General features: G+C 41.4%; 1 protein-coding gene across 1 annotated transcript in view; it reads left to right on the forward strand.

Moving 5' to 3' along the window:
• The window catches only part of plch1 (phospholipase C, eta 1), a 49,988-nt gene that overhangs the window by 24,072 nt on the left and 5,326 nt on the right, over positions 1-20,590 (forward strand). Inside the window, exons 3-6 of the mRNA XM_043232844.1 lie at positions 9,721-9,867; positions 12,111-12,354; positions 15,164-15,293; positions 15,948-16,118. Coding sequence (XP_043088779.1) covers positions 9,721-9,867; positions 12,111-12,354; positions 15,164-15,293; positions 15,948-16,118 — 692 coding nt within the window. The remainder of the gene's footprint in view (positions 1-9,720; positions 9,868-12,110; positions 12,355-15,163; positions 15,294-15,947; positions 16,119-20,590) is intronic.

Raw genomic sequence — 20,590 nt, forward strand, 5'->3', positions numbered from 1 at the left:
AGCACGAGATGTACTGATCCATAATGTCAACATTTTACAAAACCGCTCACCAGGAGTTGGAGGCTACACAAAAAAAAGGAAAGGAAGATAAATACTTTGTTTATATGTTGCATCAACATTTGCTACAAGGTAGCAAGGAAATCTCAAGCTGGTGAGCTGCCTGTAGTGTTTGCTACCTAGATAGGGAGCTTCACACTGCACACACAGATGCTGTTCAACAGCGATGGACATGTTTGTTGGGTTATGTCGGACCAGTGTTATCCCTGTCGGCATTAGTCAGTACTTATTTCACCGAATGAACATGTTCAGTCGGCCTTTATTGGGTCAAGAATGTCTGAGAGTAGCCTGATCTAGTGATTGACGCCATTGTTCGGCATCTGTTGGTGCAGTGTGATTTAGCCCGAAGACAGCATCCTCAACGGGATTGAACTTTAAGAGCGGATGGTTTGGGATGCTCTACAACTCTGCAATTTACTCCAATGTATTTAGTTACAGTGTTGTTTTATTATTACTGAGATACTATGACAGTTTTGTTAATATTTAGAATATTTAGTAGTTCATTTTCATTTTGCAACAGTTGAACACAAAAGAAGATATTTTGAAGAACGTGGATAACCAAATAGTTCACGGTAGCTTTTGACTTCCATAGTATGTAAAAAATCAATCAATAAATAAAATACTAGGGAAGTCACTGGCTACTGTTGATGCTTTGTGTTCAGGAGACGAGAGAAACTTGTATTTTGTTACGTGTGTTATGAACAGCACCTCTGTGGCTCTCTCTGACCACCACCGGAGGGAGCCCTCACCCGAGTACTGATCGCTCTAGGACTCCATTTCCCATAATCCCGTGCCTTGGACTGATTAGCGCTGCCAGGTGTTCCTCATTCCCTTTCCCCTTTAAAAGATCTGCCCTGCCATCAATCTGTGCGAAGTCTTGTTTGTTTGTACAGCAATTCCGAGCGTTTATCCCTGTATCTGTATTCCTGTTGCCGACCTTGTTCCTGTTTGATTCTACGATTGATTTCTGCCTGCCTACCGACCCTCTGCCTGTCTTTGTTTACGTCTCTTGGATTCCCCTGTATACTGTCGTTCGCTCCTGTTTTACCCTGCCTGTCTGACCACGATTAAAGTCTGTCGCAAATGGATCCACCTGTCTTCGACCAGTCATTACAGAAGACTTCGCCACTACCGGATCCAGCGGATATGTATCAGGTGATGTCAGAAGTCTCGTCCCAAGCCGCCATACTCGCCGCGCACCAGCATCAACTGCACAAACTCACCACTTTAACTGAGGAACTGGTGAGATCGATCCACACTTTAACCCTCACTACCGGGAATCCAGACCAACACGCCGCTCAAGCCGCTCAACCCGTTCAGCCTACCGTGACTCCGCCTCAATCTAACCTCAGTCCTCGTCTCAGTCTGCCCGACAAGTTCGACGGATCATCCGCAAAATGTAAGGGTTTTTTGTTGCAATGCGCTTTGTTTATTAGCCAACAACCCAGTTTATACCCCACTGAAGATAGCAAGGTTGCTTTGATCTGTTCTCTGCTCACCGGGAGAGCGCTCGATTGGGCCACAGCCACCTGGGAAGCACGTCGCATGTCTTTTCCCTCGTACAATGATTTTGTGCAAGAATTCAGAGTCTTGAACAAGTAGCCGGAGGAAAGATCCCGGAGAGCAACTGCTTACCCTCGCTCAAGGTACCAGCACTGCAGCGGATTATACTCTCACTTTTCGTGACGCTTGCTGCCCAATCAGGTTGGGGTGAATCACCTCTCAAACTAATGTATCGTAGAGAGGCTTGAACACGGACCTTCAAAAGGAACTGGCTTGTCGCGATGAAGGCAGATCGCTTGAGGAGTACATGGAGATCGCAATCAAGCTGGATAATATTCTCAGAGCGCGCCACGACAAGTGTGAGAGTTTTCCGTTCAAAGCCTTGCTCGATTAACGGCACCAGAGCCCATGCAGATCAGTTCAGCCCACTTAGACTCAAGGAGCGGGATCGAAGAGTGCGTGGCGCCTGTGTCTCTACTGTGGTCAGGCGGGCACTTCCGAATGTCATGCCCCACACGTCCCCCAGCGCCATCAAGCAGCATCGGTAAGACATCAAACTCACTCTGATTCTTTTGAGATTCATGTCCAGCTAAAGGTGAAACGGACTTGGATTACGGCCGTTGCCCTCATTGATTCGGGCGGCCGGCAATTTTATCGATCAATCTTTTGCTAAGTCTAATGGAATCTCTCTTGTCCCATGTGAACCTCACGTTGCAGTGGCGGCGCTAGATGGACGCCCTCTTGGACCCGGTAATGTTTCATCAGTCACGGAAACCTTAGTACTGCAAGTAAGCCCCTTCATTCGAATCTATTCGCCTGTTTGTAATTCAGTCTCCCAAACATCACATCGTCCTTGGACTACCCTGGCTCGAGATTCACAACCCCACCATATCCTGGGCCGACCACCAAATAACACATTGGTCATCAAACTGTCACAAGCACTGTCTGAACAATCCTGTACACCAATCTCCTTCAAGCCATCTCTCCTCTGAAGAGAAGTCATTTCCCTCCGAAGAGAGGTCACCACGCCACCTGAACTTCCTGGGAGTATCAAGATCTCGCCCTAGCATTCAGTGAAAGGGTGCAACACAACTACCACCTCACCGTTCGTATGATTGTGCCATCGACCTCATGCCCGGACGCACTCCTCAACGAGGCCGTGTTTTCCCCCTCTCACAACCAGAATCAGAGGCAATGAAATCATACATCGAGGAAGAACTCGCCAAGGGATTCATTCGCCCATCTACTTCACCAGCATCCGCGGGGTTTTCTTCGTCAAGAAGAAGGATGGTAGTCTTGGCCCTGTATTGATTATCGCAGTCTGAACGAGGTCACAGTTAAATATCGCTATCCGCTGCCACTAGTACCAGCCTCCCTGGAACAACCCGAGAGAGCAAAATTCTTTACAAAACTAGATCTTCGTAACGCCTATAATTTGATCCGTATCAGAGAGGGAGACGAGTGGAAGACAGCTTTTTCAACAACCTCCGGGCACTATGAATACCTCGTTATGCCGTTCGGACTTGCAAACAGTCCGTCGGTCTTCCAAGCTTTCGTCAATGAGGTGTTTAGAGATATGCTAAATCAATTTCTCATCGTTTACATGGACGACATCCTTGTTTACTCAGATAACCTTGATGCCCATGTCACTCACGTCAGGTCAGTTCTCCAGCGGCAATAGACAATCAACTTTACGCCAAGCTCCAGAAATGCGAGTTCCACAAGACCCAAGTGGCTTACTTAGGATACATCATCAGTGCGGAGGGGGTAACGATGGACGAGCACAAGGTCAAAGCAGTAGTGGAGTGGGCTTCTCGAATTTCTATCGAAGATTCATCCGCAATTTTAGTCTTGTTGCAGCTCCCCTCACTTCACTAGTTAAAGGGAATTCACATCGCCTATCGTGGTCACCCGACAGTATCCAAGCATTCAACCTACTCAGGGGATAAGTTCACTTCCGCTCCGATACTCCATCACCCAGACCCCAACCGGGAGTTCATAGTCGAGGTGGATGCATCGAATGTAGGCATCGGAGCCATTTTGTCTCAACATCACGGGCACCCAGCAAAACTTTACCCCTGTGCCTACTATTCTCGTAAACTCAACTCAGCGGAACGCAACTATGATGTGGGAGATAGAGAGCTCCTCGCGATGAAATCCGCTCTTGAGGAGTGGCGGCACTGGCTGGAGAGGGCCAAATTCCCATTCACTATCCTGACTGACCACAGAAACCTTGAATACATCCAGTCCGCTAAACGCCTAAATTCACGGCAAGCTAGATGGTCTCTTTTTTTTTCCGGTTTGATTTTAAGGTTACCTATCGCCCAGGCTCTAAGAACACTAAGGCAGATGCCCTATCCAGGCAGTTCGAGAGCACCCCCTGCGAATTCTCTATGGACCCCATTCTACCGTCGGCTCGTATTGTGGCTCCAGTTCAGTGGGACATCATGACGGAGATCTCTGAGGCACAACTTGATGAACCTGCCCCCCCAGCATGCCCACCCAATCGAACCTATGTGCCTCAAGCCCTGAGATCAAGAGTTCTCCATTGGATTCATGATAGCCCCAGCTCCGGTCATCCAGGTATCACTGCCACCCTTCACTTAGTCAACAACCGCTTTTGGTGGCCAACCATACTTTCGGACACTATCCAATTCGTTCAACAGTGCCAAATATGCAACATCACTAAAACCTCTCACCAACGCCCAGCAGGACTCCTACAACCGCTACCCATACCAGAAAGACCATGGTCTCACATTGCCATCGACTTTGTGACGGATCTGCCGGTCTCCAATTCATTCACCACGGTGCTCACGGTTGTTGACCGGTTTTCTAAGTCTTGCAGGTTCATACCTCTGCCGAAATTACCCACAGCCTGGGAAACTGCCGAGGTGCTTTTACAGCAAGTGTTCCGTTTTTACGGCTTACCAGAGGACATTGTATCAGACCGTGGCCCACAGTTCACCTCTCGAGTCTGGCAAGCCTTCTGTTCCCAACTCAATATTAATGTAAGTCTAACGTCAGGTTATCACCCCCAATCCAACGGTCAAGCTGAACGCATGAATCAGGAACTGTCTCAATTTCTACGGAATTACTGCCACGACAATCAAAACGATTGGAGCCGCTATCTTGTCTGGGCTGAGTATGCGCAGAACTCATTGAGGAAGCAATCTACCGGGCTGACTCCTTCCAATGTGTCCTGGGCTTTTCAACCACCACTATTTCCCTGGTCTGGAGAACCCTCAGCACTACCCGCAATCAATTCGTGGCTACAGAGGAGTGAGGAAGTGTGGAATTCGGCTCACGTTCATCTCAGAGGAGCAGTCAGGAGGTTTCAAGAACAAGCCGACCGCCATCGCCGAGAGGGGCGGAATATTCACCTGGCGACTGGGTCTGGCTATCGACCGGGACCTCCGACTTGGTTACCCTGCAAGAAGCTAAGCCCAAGGTACGTGGGTCCTTTCAAGGTCATTGCACAAGTCTCACCAGTTTCTTACCGCCTAGATCTCCTGCTAATTACCGTATTGCTTCTACATTCCATGTCTCTTTGCTTAAACCCGCCGGTGGCCCGGGAGGAGAGAGGGACCAGGATGAGGTTGCTGCCGAGGACGCCCCTCCCCTAATCATCGATGGCGAGGAAGCCTACCAGGTTCGAGAAATCCTGGATTCACGGCGCCGAGGCAGGGAACTGCAGTACCTAATCGACTGGGAGGGCTATGGACCAGAAGAAAGGTCCTGGATACCTGCTCGAGACATTCTCGATCCTTCACTCATCGCTACCTTCCACCAGGACCACCCGACAAACCTGCTCCCAGACCCCGTGGAAGACCTCGGCGTCGAATCACCCCTCGCTTCCGGAGCCGCTCGCAGGGGGGGGGCTCTGTTATGAACAGCACCTCTGTGGCTCTCTCTGACCACCACCGGAGGGAGCCCTCACCCGAGTACTGATCGCTCTAGGACTCCATTTCCCATAATCCCGTGCCTTGGACTGATTAGCGCTGCCAGGTGTTCCTCATTCCCTTTCCCCTTTAAAAGATCTGCCCTGCCATCAATCTGTGCGAAGTCTTGTTTGTTTGTACAGCAATTCCGAGCGTTTATCCCTGTATCTGTATTCCTGTTGCCGACCTTGTTCCTGTTTGATTCTACGATTGATTTCTGCCTGCCTACCGACCCTCTGCCTGTCTTTGTTTACGTCTCTTGGATTCCCCTGTATACTGTCGTTCGCTCCTGTTTTACCCTGCCTGTCTGACCACGATTAAAGTCTGTCGCAAATGGATCCACCTGTCTTCGACCAGTCATTACAACGTGGAGGGTGAGTAAATGATGGCAGAATTTTAATTATTGGTTGAACTAAAGATATCATACTACAGATTTCATAATTTTGTTGTTTAAGTTAAACTATATTAAAACTGTAACTAACAGGTTTGATGTTAACATGTTTCTACACTAATAAGCATAGAATACAAGGCACACACATTTTGGCCCAATAGTTTTTTTTTAATTTAAATCAGATGAAACAATTTTAGTTTTCTCATTCTCTATTTTGTATATTTATTTTCCCTGAGTGAGTTTGCATTCATTTGCTTCATTTTATGAACAAAACCAGAAAAGAAAGTTACAAAAACAAAAAAAGCACATACGTTTGAAATGACCAAATAGTTAAGTAAATAATTTTCGGGTGAACAATCTCTTTAACAAACCCTGTCTAGTTTAGCGGCTCACTAGGTTTTGAGTTTCCATTCCCTCAGAGATTATAATGTAGTTTGTTGCCGCTCAGGTCTGTATTGCAACGTGTGTTGCAAGCTCATGTTGAAACCCAGCTGGAGGCGAAGACATACAGTGTGACCCCGAGGGAGAGCGAGAACCTGAGAGAGGGTTTATTTAAGAACAAACAGTGTGTTACGGGGGAAAGGTGGAGCCATTGCTTTCATGAGAATGAAAATCAATAATTTTCTTCCACAGTAACGCTCACTAACAGTGACTTCATGAACACTGCAGGTTAATAAGAGACGGGAGAAGGAGAAAAAGTATTGGGAAAGTTTTTTGTCTGTGCAGAAACTTTCTGGACTGAAAATTGAGATTTATTTTATTATCTCTGAATATATATTCAGATTTTACTGGATACTGTTTGACAGGCTTTCTCAAGAAGTTTCTCTGTTTTTACTTTACTTTCTAGATCTAAAACTGTGGAACAACAGAGGACTTAGTGGTGGGAAAATAAGATCTGAATATCTGGAAAAGATCCACAAAGGCAAGAGTGGATTAAAAGTATCTAAATTAAAACGAAGAATGAAAAAAATAATAAAATTGAAGCTAGACTAAGCCAGGCACTTAATAAGACCAGGAGCGTGTTATTCTGTCAAAGTATCTTAATATGCTTTTGGAGAGTGACCTGAATCTTTCAAAACAAGAAGGGCTTGTTTAAAGAGGGTGTGCACAAGAATTTCTCTCCTTTTTCTGTCTCTGAACCCTGAATATATATATATATATATATATATATATATATATATATATATATATATATATATATATATATATATATACAGCATAACTTATAGCTTTATCACTTACAGTTGGGACACTCCACAAACACGTTTAGAGACAGTAGATTAAAAAGGTTTTCTGCATTTTAGAAGTATAACCTGTAATTGTTACCCTTCTGGATATTTCAATTATTGCGCTAAAATACACATCTATATCAATGTAATAAAAATGTACCAGGGTTCACATATTTAACTCACTAGACATTTCTCTTTGAAACGGAGGTGAAACATCCAGTAAGGCACTTGAAACCGGTGCTGCACAAAAAAGTGCACAGAGGTACTTATTTTTATAAAACCAGGTTGGAATGATTTCTGATGTGACGCCGAAGTCTGGAAAAAAATTATTCACAACATTGATGTTTTACAGTATTTTTAATCTATTAAATGCTTCTTCCAAAAGCAAAAAGCATATCAGCTCCAGCCTTTTAAACTGGTTGGTTCATCAGTATTAAATTGAAGGCCTCTGTTTGACTAAATTTCAGTGAAGATTTGTAAAATCAACCAACAAGTTAGTGTTTCTTTCAGTCAAAATCTGTGGGATTTACAGCCTAAAGAAAACTAATAAAGGTAAACAGTGTAAGGCATTGGTATAGTAACAATAGAACTCTTTATTGTCCCTTCACCTGGTAGTTCACTCATGTCTATTGCATGGCAAAGTTAGTACTTGAGGTCAGGGATTTGTTCAAATCTCTAACATCTCAGCAATAATAGTAATAATTTGCGGTGTTTGGAACAATATAAACAAGCCCACCTGGGTGCAAAGTGAATGTCAGTGTTTGAAAACAGCGAGAAAAGAAAAGACAGAGGTTAGAGGGTGTTTCAAAGGGGAATAGAAAGCATTGTCTTTCATGGTCATGTCAAATCTAATTGGATTGTGGATTGCGTCCCAATCTGTGAAGCGCTGATAGTGAAAGTGGGCCGGAGGTTTGGTCGGGACAGGAAAAGGATGCTGCCGCTCTTATTTCGGATGAATAGATGAGTCGGTGGAGGGATAGAAGGCAGAGAGGGACTCTTTTTTAGATTTAGATCAATGCACAACATAATCTTTCAATGCCTGGCCTCTATAATTTGGGTCAAAATAATTGTTTTTACCCAGAGACCCATATCTAACATGGATTCTCCATAAGCATCTTAGTTCAGCGACCTGCTGTGAATTGGAGCATAAGGAGTTTTTTTTTTTTTTCCTTGTGTACTCTCTCTACTGTACTCTATTTTCAGCCTTTTTATCCCTCAATTAATTTCAGAACTGTTAATTCCGCTTCATCATCACAGACAGTGATTTGGCACAAAGCGTCTGAGCCTCCGTCCATTATGTTCTACTAATCATCTATAGCAGAGGAGTGTGTCTCAGCTGTTAATGTGTGTGTGCATCTACGTCCCGTTGACATTGCTTTCTGGGAGTGAGATTAGTTTTCAAATCCTTTTCAGTTGTCCTGTCCATTATGTTAAACCCTGCTCCAGTTGATCTATATCCTTCCCAGTACTTCTGTCTACAAGCGTGTTCGACAAGAGCTGAAATAGATCGTAATGTTACATAAGACCTTTTTGAATAAGCATTTGTACGTGTTTACCTTTCAGATGCAAACTTCATGGAAGGAGAGCATTAAAATGTGCTTCATTTGCTCTCGTTAAATTACTAAATTGTATTATTTAATGCCCCGCAAAAAAGCACGAGCAGTTTGGACGCAGTGGATCAATTTCATTTTTTTCTCTTGTATAAATCACATGTCAATATCGCATTCCACTCTCACTTTACACCATCCAAGAGCTTGTTGTTTCTACCACCCCCTCAGGCCGCCCCGCTTCGATCGTGTCAGATGGTGAACATACATGCGCTTCACATACAAAACTATTATCTGCTCGATTTCACATTTTCGATTCTCCTCTGTGACTTCACCTCGAAATCCCACCGACGGCATAAAGTAGCGCTCGGGAGCATTTCGAATATTGGAGCGGGCTTGGAGGGAGACTTTTCACAGACCCTTCTCTTCGGTCCTCTGATGGAGGAGATGAGCCGAAGCGCGCTGGTGTCATGGTGCAAAGTGATTTCGAAGGAGAAGCGACCACGCCATATGCATGTATCTCCTCTCGCGCTTGTCTTTGTTTTGCAGCGAGCCAGCCTCAGCCGAGGCAGACGTTTTATTTAGAGACTTTCAGATCTGTCAGCCAATTGGTCCCAGTGGCCCTTTAGGACAGGGAGTTGCCATCTCACTCAGTCAAGAAGATAAGCTGGGTTGCAGGCAGGCTGTGCTGTGTTGCATCATTTTGGCTTTTGTTGGACTTCTCACGGGCCTCTCAGAGTTTTCAGCAGGGTTCCCAACCTTCTTCAAGCTCTTCTTTTCTGTGCCTTGGTTGTAATTGAGCAAATCCTGAAAGTGATCTAATTTTGGCATATCCCACCACTCTACATGTGTCACAATTAAAATGACGCCCATCGTCACGCTATCTAAAAATATCCATAGTGGCGTTATCAGCCAATTTATTACCTCCATCCATCAACCGTTCCTTATTTGTAGTGACAGAATCCATTTTTATTCCGTTTTAGTATTTTACCTTGCTGTTTAAGTGTGTGTCAGCCCGCTCAATGTGTACGCGTGTGTTTATTTTGTATTCGCAGTTGAGCGATGCATGAGTGTGATGCAGTCGGGGACTCAGATGGTGAAGCTGAAGAACGGTTCTAAAGGTCTGGTGCGGCTCTTTTATTTGGATGAACACCGTTCCTGTATTCGCTGGAGACCGTCTCGCAAGAGCGAGAAAGCCAAGAGTAAGTCAAACACACACAGATGTATGTAAAGGGTTTTTGTTAATATACATAAACGATGATGTGGTTCTGCTAATAACTTTTTTTAATAAAGCTGAAATAAAAGTCAAATAGAAATAGAACAAGCAAACAAAAACCGAAAATTACAAAATAACTCAATCTTTAAAAAATGAACTGAAAATATAAAAGTAATGTTAACTCAAATAAATAATAAATTCTATAATTAATAGTGTATATATGTTTAAATTTTACTGGAATGTATAGTCATTTTCCCATAGAATTTTGTTCTCGATTTACTTGTTTATTTTTTATTATTATTATATATTTTTTTACATGTATTAAATTCTTTATTGATGGAAACATCGCTAGTGACAAACTAGAGTCAGAAACAAACTGCTTTCAATATTCCTCGTCTGTGGTTTACTGATCTCTTTCTCTCTGTCACTTTCTTGATGTCTTTTTCTTGTTTGCTGGCTTTCTCTCCCTTTCTCTTTTCCTCCCCCTCTCCTAGTCTCTGTGTAATACTCTCTCCCTTCTGCTTTCCCATCAAAGCAGCCCATGTAGATTCTGATATGTTGAGCGTCTGAGCGCAGCTCTCCTCTCTTACATAATGGCTGCGTATGAATCACAGGCCAGGGGCTTCCAGAAACACACCGCTCTCTCACCATCTGTGTCTGCGCTCCACTCCGCTCGTTTGGGTGAAGTGAATTCTGCATAAGCGCTCCTTTTTTACCCTGGATGAGCTGTTAGTGTGCTGGAAATAAATCCTGTTCACTCCTCTCCATATTCACTTTAGGCTTTTGTTAACGGAGCTGATCTGACCTACCCCAGATGGGTGGATTATTACACAGTACGGTTAAAAAAAAAAAAAGCTCAAGTGCTATTGTCCCTCCATCTCACCCCCTTTCTCCCCACCTTCTCTCTATTTTGTCGCTGTCATGTTTGTGCACTGCTCTCATAAGATAAGCCTCTTTGTTAGTCCATTTGCATAATTAAAAAAAAGGATAGATTGTGCCCAGCTCATTGTCAGGTTAAGGGATCAGCACCAGAATCAATGGCTTTGATGTGACTTGGCTCTCCAGAACAGATGCGGAGCTGTTTGATAAGATTATCATCATAACAGGAAGTGTTAAAGATCTGTGCTCGAGGAGTAGCTCCCTCAGAAATGAAAAATTCTGTAATGTTATATTCTGCTCATGCCGTTCTTAACCTGCATTTTCTGTGGAACCTACTCGGCTCGCAGCAAAATAAAGATTCAGATAAAGATTAAAGTTTTTTTATGCAACCATAAGACAAAAAAGTTATTTTATGGCATTGTGGAGCACCTTTATTTTTAAGAGTGTTCATGACATTGTTTGATTTGGGGGGAATTAGTGGTTTATAATCAGTTCCTGTTTTTCAAAGTACGGTAGCTATGGTACAGTTTAAGAAGACCTGAAATAAAGATACAGAAGCAGTTTTATGAAACTTTTTTGTTGTTGTTTGTTTGGTTTTTTTGGAGCTTGACAGCTGTGGCCACTATGAACTGTCATTGCATGGCAAGGGTTGCCTGAAATTTCTGCAGAAATTCTACTTTTGTGTTTCCCCCGAAAAAATAACAGCATACCAGTTCGAAATGACATGTGGTTGTGTAAAAAAGAAATGCCCCTTTGAAAGGGGATTTCTGAAAGATTCAGAGGCTGGTTTGGGTTTAGATGTTGATAAGACTGAAGTGGACAGAAAGCACATAGTGCCTGCAGAGCCTGTCAAGGATTGTGCTTTCATGTAAAGCAACACAACAAACACTCGGCCGCCAATACTAAAGCCTGGGTTCCCTTATGGGAAACCAAAAAACAGTGAGGAATAATGAGAGCAACCGAGAGCAAAAGGCATAAGGGAGGAAACTGTGCTGAAATCTAATTACACATTGTTATGCTTCAATGATTTAAAAGTGAAAAGAGAGACAAGCGTAAGGAAGTTGGGGAAGTAGGAACTGTTAGATTTTGCTGCTTCAAATAATTGCTTATTCGGTTACAGAATCAGATGAGTATCATTAACACACCATTTCCACTTCAGTATCTATTCATTTGATTTTAAATTGAACTCTTCACCCAAGGAAATCTTTTATTGTAGTGGAGTAATGTGGGTCAGATCGCTGCTGGCAAGGCTTTTGCTAATGAATGTAATTCTGCGTATTGGTCATCCGTAGCTAGAGGCTCATTGTTTCAGGGGTTCAAAGATCGTGTTCTCTTTTCTCTCCCTTCCAGTCACCATCGACTCACTCTACAAGGTCACAGAAGGTCGTCAGTCTGACATTTTCCATCGCCATGCAGAAGGAAACTTTGATCCGAGTTGTTGTTTCACTATTTACCATGGAAATCACATGGAATCTCTGGATTTGGTCACCTCTAACGCAGAGGAAGCGAGGACATGGGTGACCGGACTCAGATACCTGATGGCCGGTATCAGTGATGAAGATTCACTAGCTAAGAGACAGCGCACACATGACCAATATCCTTTCCTGCAAGACGGACAAATTGATATATTTATATGTAATCGCTTACTCATTTTTATGTTGTGTCTTATGGGGACCACAAAAAGAGATGTTCTGAGATATGTTCAAACTGCTCTTTAAATTGTTTATCAATTGTAGACACTACTGTCCAAATCTTTCAGGACACTAAGACTCTTTAAATCAATCAATCAATCAATCAATATATGAACTTATTAACTCCTAAAATGTATTTATTGATTTTAGTCCTCATACAAAACTATCACATGGCCTTGGAAGATGAAAAAGAGCTTACGGGACTACTTTTATGGTGATTTGATTTTTGCCACTGCCTTCGTGGTTTGTAAAAGAGCAGCTTTGACTTTCAGAATTCAAAAGAACAGAAGTCTTCATTTTAAGCCGAAGTAATCATTAAATGGAGGATTGAGGAGGAGTTGCGTACATCATTGGATAACTAGATGAAGGCAGAGAGGGAAGGAAGGATTTGTGATTGATTTTGACTGACTGATTTCGACCGATTTACAAAAGAGAGAGATGTACAAAGAGGGAGGTAGCGTGAGCTCTTTGAATCTGTCTGCCTGTGAGCAGTTCACTGCTTCGGGGAGTCTTCCTCTGCAGGGAGATCTTACAGAAGCATAGCCTCACATAAAAGGACCAGCCTTAGAGGAAGAGGAAGAGGAGATAAAAAGCCAGAGCTGCTCATCCTCTCCTCCCTTATGTTTATGTCTGTTATTCTCATTAAAGAGGCGTGAGTCATCAGGAGGCAGTCATTATAATCTGCCATAACAGTAGAAACACAGCATATGGCCATTGGTAATTTCACTCATGCTTTCAATCTAGAAGCCAGTTCAACTGTGACCCGTTTTATTGTTGTGCATAAAGAGACAGTGATTCCAGTGCCCTTCATTTCAAAGACGTAATCACAGAGAAATAGACAAGCAGACCTAAAGTGTCTTCAGACTTGGCAACCTATAAGGTGGCAACACCTTGATTTACTTTTTTTTTTAAGTAAATCAAATGACAAAAATGCTTTGGGGTGAATCTGTCTTGCTTGTGTGCTATTTTGTGATACACATCAATCTTTTCACATTCATTTTGCACGAAAACCTGTAAAATCTGACTGGAAAAGGTCTCATAAAAATGCGTTCCTCTGTGCTCTTTTTGCACAACACCGTTTTTACGTGCCTTACTGTATGTTTCGCCGCAGTTTAAAAGAGAAATGTCCACTGAGTGGCGCCAAAACACAGTTTTAATACATGAACCCTGGCATATTTTTTTTATTAATATAGGTATGTATTACAGTGTTTCAGGATTAAAATAACCGCGGAATGTTAATAATAATAGTTGATGATCTGTCATGTCGGAAATATGCTCTACATCAAATCCAACCCTAAACCCATCTGATTGCAGTTGTTGATGCAACTGTGCCGTTTCAATTTCCTTTTACACACATTTGAACTGCTTTTTCAAACCCGGAGCTCCTCTCCTCTCAAGTGATCTCTGTACTCAACCCATAGATATGAAGCTGGATATGTGTGACGCTAGCGTTCAAAAGCATCAGTTTTACTGCCTCTAGTGTACATTCCTTTTGGAAACTGCAATTTTATGTACCTGTTGGTACATATTTCATGTCTCGCTAAAAAATACGATGAGACCAGGTAGGAAAAAATAACAGGAATCACTGGCGCAGACTAATGGACCACAGAGTGATCTTTAAAATTTAAGAATCAATATCAAGACTGTTCAAATGAAGAAAATCTATATTTTTAGAGCAGACTAGTCAGGAGCACAGGCATAGAAATGTACCCACTCACACTTTCTATACAAGACATGCTTAACAGATCAAAGAAAACGGATGAAGATTAAATAATACATAATATAAAATAGATATTTTGCTTCAAAGGTTAAATTTAAATGCCCCTCTGATTAGCTTTCTAATTGCGTCGCTGTTACCTGAATCGACCGCTATATTTGGATGACTTTCAAAGTCTGTCCCTTGTCTGCAGACCCTTCCGAGTAGCCTTTCACTGTTTTCCTTTCAGTCACAGAAGCACTGTTTCTTTCCTGACTGTAATTACATCCATCAAGGCTCTCTGCCAACCGTCATACTTCAGAAAACCAGACATCTCTTCTTCCGCAATATAGGCGATCTATTTCACGACAGCTTCTCACTACTGATCACGCATACAGAAAAACATTCCTCCATACCTATACGCACACATTTGCAAGTATCCTAGCGAATTTATCCCAAATTTTCTAGGATATTTATTACAGGCACAGAAATGTCTTGCTAATCACGCATTTGCCCTCTAAGCGGATTAAGAGTCAGCTCTTTGTTTTCAACATCTCATAACTCGGGACCTTTTCACTTTATGACACGGATAAAGCAGCCCGATCGCACTCAACAGATGGGCTGAAGCATTAAAACAGATCTTTACTTTTTTCAACTGTCAGGATGGCCGTTTTTTTGTAAAAAATCAATGAAAGTGCACACTTGCGCTGTAAAAAATGTGTGTTTGTCAGCTGTGGGATTCTCTCAGTTGTGCATTAGAGCTAATTGTGTTACAGCTCGGAGAAGAGAGAAGGATGAGCTCATCCACTCCTGATGTGCACAGGCAGAAAAGTAATACAGATAATCATGTTCCTAATTAGGTTTTAGAAATGAGAAGCGTACAAAAAATCTTTCCGTTTAAACGGCGTTGTCATCCTGAAATCATCTGATCAAGATAATTGTCAGTGTAACTTTATTCTGTGGCTTCATTGTCCAGCTTTTTCTCTGGTGGTCTTTTACTCTTAACCCTGCTGTAAGTGGATGAAGCAGACCTTCGAGGAGGCTGATAAGAATGGAGATGGTCTTCTGAACATCGAAGAGATCTACCAGCTTTTACACAAGTTGAACGTCAACCTGCCTCGCAGGAAAGTCAAACAGATGTTCCAGGTATGTGGGGATGATTGGAATACTGGAAGTTTTCTTTCAGTAATCAGCCATGGCTTTCTTTCAGAAGATTGCAAATGAAGATTTTTAGTGATATAAACAATTAAATAATATTAGTGTTTTTCTTGCACATTCTTGTCTTGTGGATTGCTATGATAATGTCTGTACAGTATGTGCTTTTTGAAGCTTCACTATTTATATTCATTTAAGAACGGAAAGGCATGAAGGTGAGTAGATAATGAGAGAATTTTGGGTGGTGAACTGTCATTTTAAATAGCACATTGTTTTCTTTGTACAATTTGTTCAGCAGAGCTGTGCTAAGACCATTGTGTTCTATATAGCACCTTATGATTAAAGTTGTATCTCTGTTTTTGCTTCAGTTCACTTTGAAGAAATTGGATTTGAGCTAGAACTGAGCAGTAGTACCTTTAAAAGTAAAAGAGAGAGGGGGAATTGTGCAGAAAGGGAGTATAATACAGATGACAAAATGAAGAATTTTCAGTTAAACTTTTATGAGCGTTATTCAAAAAAACGAGTTTAGACTATTGTCATAGAACAAGCATGAAGAGACAGTTTTTCACTTCATATTTTCATTTAACGGATATTTTCTCTTTGAAACCCATTATGCATCTGTTCTCTTTCTGCACGTGTTGACAGGAAGCAGACACTGATGATCAGCAGGGCACTCTGACGTTTGAGGAGTTCACTGTCTTCTATAAGATGATGTCATTAAGGCGAGACCTTTATCTGCTGCTCATGTGCTTCAGTGAGAAGAAGGATCACCTGACCGGAGAGGAACTCGGCAACTTTCTGCGAGTGGAGCAAAAGGTCTGTTTGTGATCAAAACCTGTGGTCTCTCACATTCGATATTGTGTCTCTTCTCATTGACCATATTTATATGTCATTCTTATATAGATACTTGAATCTATGTTAAATTCTACCTGGTATCATGTCATAAACGTAACTGAGTGCTCTTTTTAGCGAGGCACAAAAATGCTTACGGTAAGTGCACGTATCACTGTAGTTTCCAAAAGAAATGAACAATAGAGGCAGTAAAACTACACCTTTTATTCGTTTTCAAAGTTTCGAAGCCTAATATTCACACATATTTTTCTGAGACCAGGCTGGTTAATTTCCAGTACACATGTTCCAGTGACCATGTCTGTTTATGATATTTTCATGCTTTTATGAACATACATGATTATTGCAGAAGCTCTCTCCTCAGCCCTACATAGTATTTTAAATGTAAATCCCATAAGCGCTGTCCTGACTGATGTTCCAGAATCGCCTCTGATGTCAGGCTTTTAGCTCCTTCCTCTTCCTTTTCAAGCTTTTGCATCATGTATATATATATATATATATATCCAAGCCTGTACTTCCAAACACATATAACACAAGTAATGCAGAACTACTGTAAACAACACATTCTATATTTATTATTAATATGTGTGTATGTACAACTGTTTAAACATTTAGGAAATTAATATTTTTTTCAAGGACACATTAAATTGACCAAAAGCGTCAGTAAGGTCTTTGATATTGTTTCAAACGATATCTCAAATAAGATTTTCTTTTTGCATTCTATTCAACAAAGAATACTGAAATGCATTTAGTACAGTTTTTACAAAAATATTAAGTAGCACAACTCTATATATATCACTTGTATTCTTTATGACTTTGGCTACTTTCTATTATAGTTTTGATTCCTAATGGTTGTATAGATGCATTACACCTCATCATTTCACTGTGTTTTATGTATTAGTTTGTGTTACACCCTTTATCATCTTTCCTATTCCATCTCGGTATTTGCCAGAGCTTTTGGGCATTCTTTAAGATTCAGAAAGTGAAAGGCTCTGCCTCTCTATCAGCCGTTATAATGGCTTTCCAGCTGAGGCTATGAACAGCCCCAGTGTGATGCTAAAAAGCCTCTCTGTGCCCCTGCTGCCCCTCTCTCTGCCCACGCTTGCACGGGCCACAAAGCCCTAGGGGAAGTTGTGAAAAGAAGGAAAGGGTGAAGACAAAACAGAAGGATGAAGTCATAGTTTAAGACAGAATGGTAGTCTGGAAGATATTTTGTGATCTTATTTTTAAAGAAGGGGTGACTTAGTACCAGATCGATTGATTTATCTGGAAGATCAGCTGACCCTCTCATTCATTTCTCTTTCCGCTTGTTCTCCTCAGAGATCAAACTTATTGATTATGTCCAGACAGTACTCAGGGTCACATCGTGGACATCTGTGAAGAAGCAGAAAGACAAATGAATAGAGAGGGTCAACCTCATGTCAGTCTTCCAGATGGATCCGTACATGTCAATCATCTGGTCTCTGAATAGTAGTATGTAATACCTTCTTTTAAAGTAAGATCACAAAATCTTCCAAACCAGCTATCTCTGCTAAATGACTATCCTTCTGTTTGTCTTCACTCCCTTTCCTTCTTTTCACAACTTCCCCTAGGGCTTTGTGGTCTGCAAGGTGGGCAGAGAGAGGGGAGAGGGGGCCAGAGAGGCTTCTTTTAGCATCACACTGGGGCTGTCTAGCTCAGCTGGAAAGCCATTATAACGGCTGATAGAGGCAGAGCTACCTTTCTGACCCAAGACACTAAAAAGCTCTGGCAAATACCGATGGAAACAGGGAAAGATGATAAAGGGTGTAATACAACTATTACATAAAATACAGGAAAATGATGAGGTGTAAGGCATCACACAACCATTAGAATCAAAACTGTTAAAGCAGCAAAGCTTCATAAAGAAATACAAGTGATATATATAGAGTTGTGCTACTAACATTTTTGTAAAACTGTACTAAATGCATTTCAGCATTCTTGTTGAATAGAATGCAAAGAAAATCTTATTTAGATATCATGAAATAATATCAAAGACCTTACTGACGCTTTTTGGTCAATTTAATGTCCTTGAAAAAAAAAATATTAATTTCCTAAATGTTTAAACAGTTGTATATACACACATATTAATAATAAATATAGAATGTGTTGTTTACAGTAGTTCTGCATTACTTGTGTTATATGTGTTTGGAAGTACAGGCTTGATATATAGGCATATATATATATATGATGCAAAAAGTCAGTGCTGAAGAGGAAGGAGCTAAAAGCCTGACATCAGAGGCGTTACGTGAACATCAGTCAGACAGCTAAGGGATTTATGCATTTAAAATACTATGTAGGGCTGAGGAGAGAGCTTGCACACCAAGTGTATGTTCATAAAAGCATGAAAATATCAAGGCAAACAGACATGGTCACTGGAACATGTGTACTGAAATTAACCAGCCTGGTCTCAGAAAAATATGTGTGAATATTAGGCTTCAAACTTTGAAAATTTAATAAAAGGTGGTAGTTTTATCGCTCTATTGTTCATTCCTTTGAAACTACAGTGATACGATTATCGTAAGCATTTTGTGCAGGCTCACAAAAGAGCACTCAGTTACGCTTATGACATGATACTGCAGAATTCTAACATAGATTCAAGTATCTATAAGAATGACATATAAATATGGTCACGAGAAGAGACAACATCGAATGAGAGAATTACAGGTTTTGACTACAAACAGACCTTTGCTCCACTCAGAAAGTTGCCGAGTCTTCTCCGGTCAGGTGATCCTTCTTCACTGGAAGCACATGAGCAGCAGACAGCTGTCTCGCCTAATGACATCATCTTATAGAAGACAGTGAACTCCTCAAATGTCAGAGTGTTCTGCTGATCATCAGTGTCTGCTTCCCTGTCAACACGTGCAGAAAGAGAAACAGATGCATAATAGTTTCAAAGAGAAATATCTGTTAAATGTAGAAAAATATAAGGAAAAACTGTCCTTCATGCTTGTTCTATGACAATAGTCTAAACTCGCTTTAACAACGCCTATAAAAGTTTTCTAACTGAAAATTCTCTCATTTTGTCATCTGCATTATACTCCCTTTCTGCACAATTCCCCTCTCTTTACTTTTAAAGGCGTACTACTGCCCAGTTCTAGCGCTCAAATCCAATTCTCTTCAAAGTGAACTTGGCTAAAAACAGAGATACAACTTTAATCATAAGGTGCTATATAGAATACAATGGTCTTAGCACAGCCTGCTGGAACAAATTGTACAAAGAAAACAATGCTATTTAAAAATGACAGTTCACCACCCAAAATTCCTCTCATTATCTACTCACCTCATGCCTTTCCGTTCTTAAATGAATATAAATAGTAAGCTCAAAAAGCACATACTGTACAGACATTATCATAGCAATCCACAAGACAAGAATGTGCAAGAAAAATAATTAATATTATTTAATTGTTTATATCACTAAAAATCTCTATTTGCAATCTTCTGAAAAGAAAAGCCATATTGATTACTGGAAAAAGAAATCCCAGTATTCCAATCATCCCTACATACTCTGAACATCTGTTTGACTCTTTCCTGCGAGGCAGGTTGACGCTCAACTTTGTAAAAGCTGGTAGATCTCTTCGATGAAACTGAAGACTATCTCCATTCTTATCACAGCCTCTCGAAGGTCTGCCATCCACTTACAGCAGGGTTAAGAGTAAAAGACTACCAGAGAAAAGCTGGACAATGAAGCCACAGAATAGTTACACTGACAATTATCTTGATCAGATGATTTCAGGATGACAACGCTGCTTAACGGAAAGATTTTTGCACGCTTTCTCATTTCTAAACCTAATTAGGAACATGATTATTCAGAATATTTTTCTGCCTGTGCACACTGTATGATGAGCTCATCCTTCTCTTCCGAGCTGTAACACAATTAGCTCTAATGCACAACTGAGAGAACTTCAACAGCGCTGACAAACACACATTTTACAGCGCAAGTGTGCACTCTACTGATTTTACAAAAACGCCATCCTGACAGTTGGAAAAAGTAAAGATCTGTTTTAATGCTTCAGCCCATCTGTTGAGTGATCGGGCTGTTTTATCCAAAAGCTACAAAGTGAAAAGGTCCTGAGTTATGATGTGAAATAAAAGAGCTGACTCTTAATCCGCTTAGAGGGCAAATGCGTGATTAGCAAGAGACATTTCTGTGTCTGTAATAAATATCCTAGAAATTTGGGATAAATTCATTTAGGACATACTTGCAAATGTGTGCGATAGGTATGGAGGAATGTTTTTCTGTATGCGTGATCAGTAGTGAGAAGTTGTCGTGGAAATAGATCAGCCATATTATGGAAGAAGAGATGTCTGGTTTTCTGAAGTATGACGGTTGGCAGAGAGCCTTGATGATGTACTACAGCCAGGGAAAGAAACAGTGCTTCTCTGGGTGACTGAAAGGAAAACAGGAAAGGCTACTCTGA

The sequence above is a fragment of the Puntigrus tetrazona genome, unplaced genomic scaffold (assembly GCF_018831695.1).
Source record: "Puntigrus tetrazona isolate hp1 unplaced genomic scaffold, ASM1883169v1 S000000715, whole genome shotgun sequence".
Classification (NCBI taxonomy): Eukaryota; Metazoa; Chordata; class Actinopteri; order Cypriniformes; family Cyprinidae; genus Puntigrus; species Puntigrus tetrazona.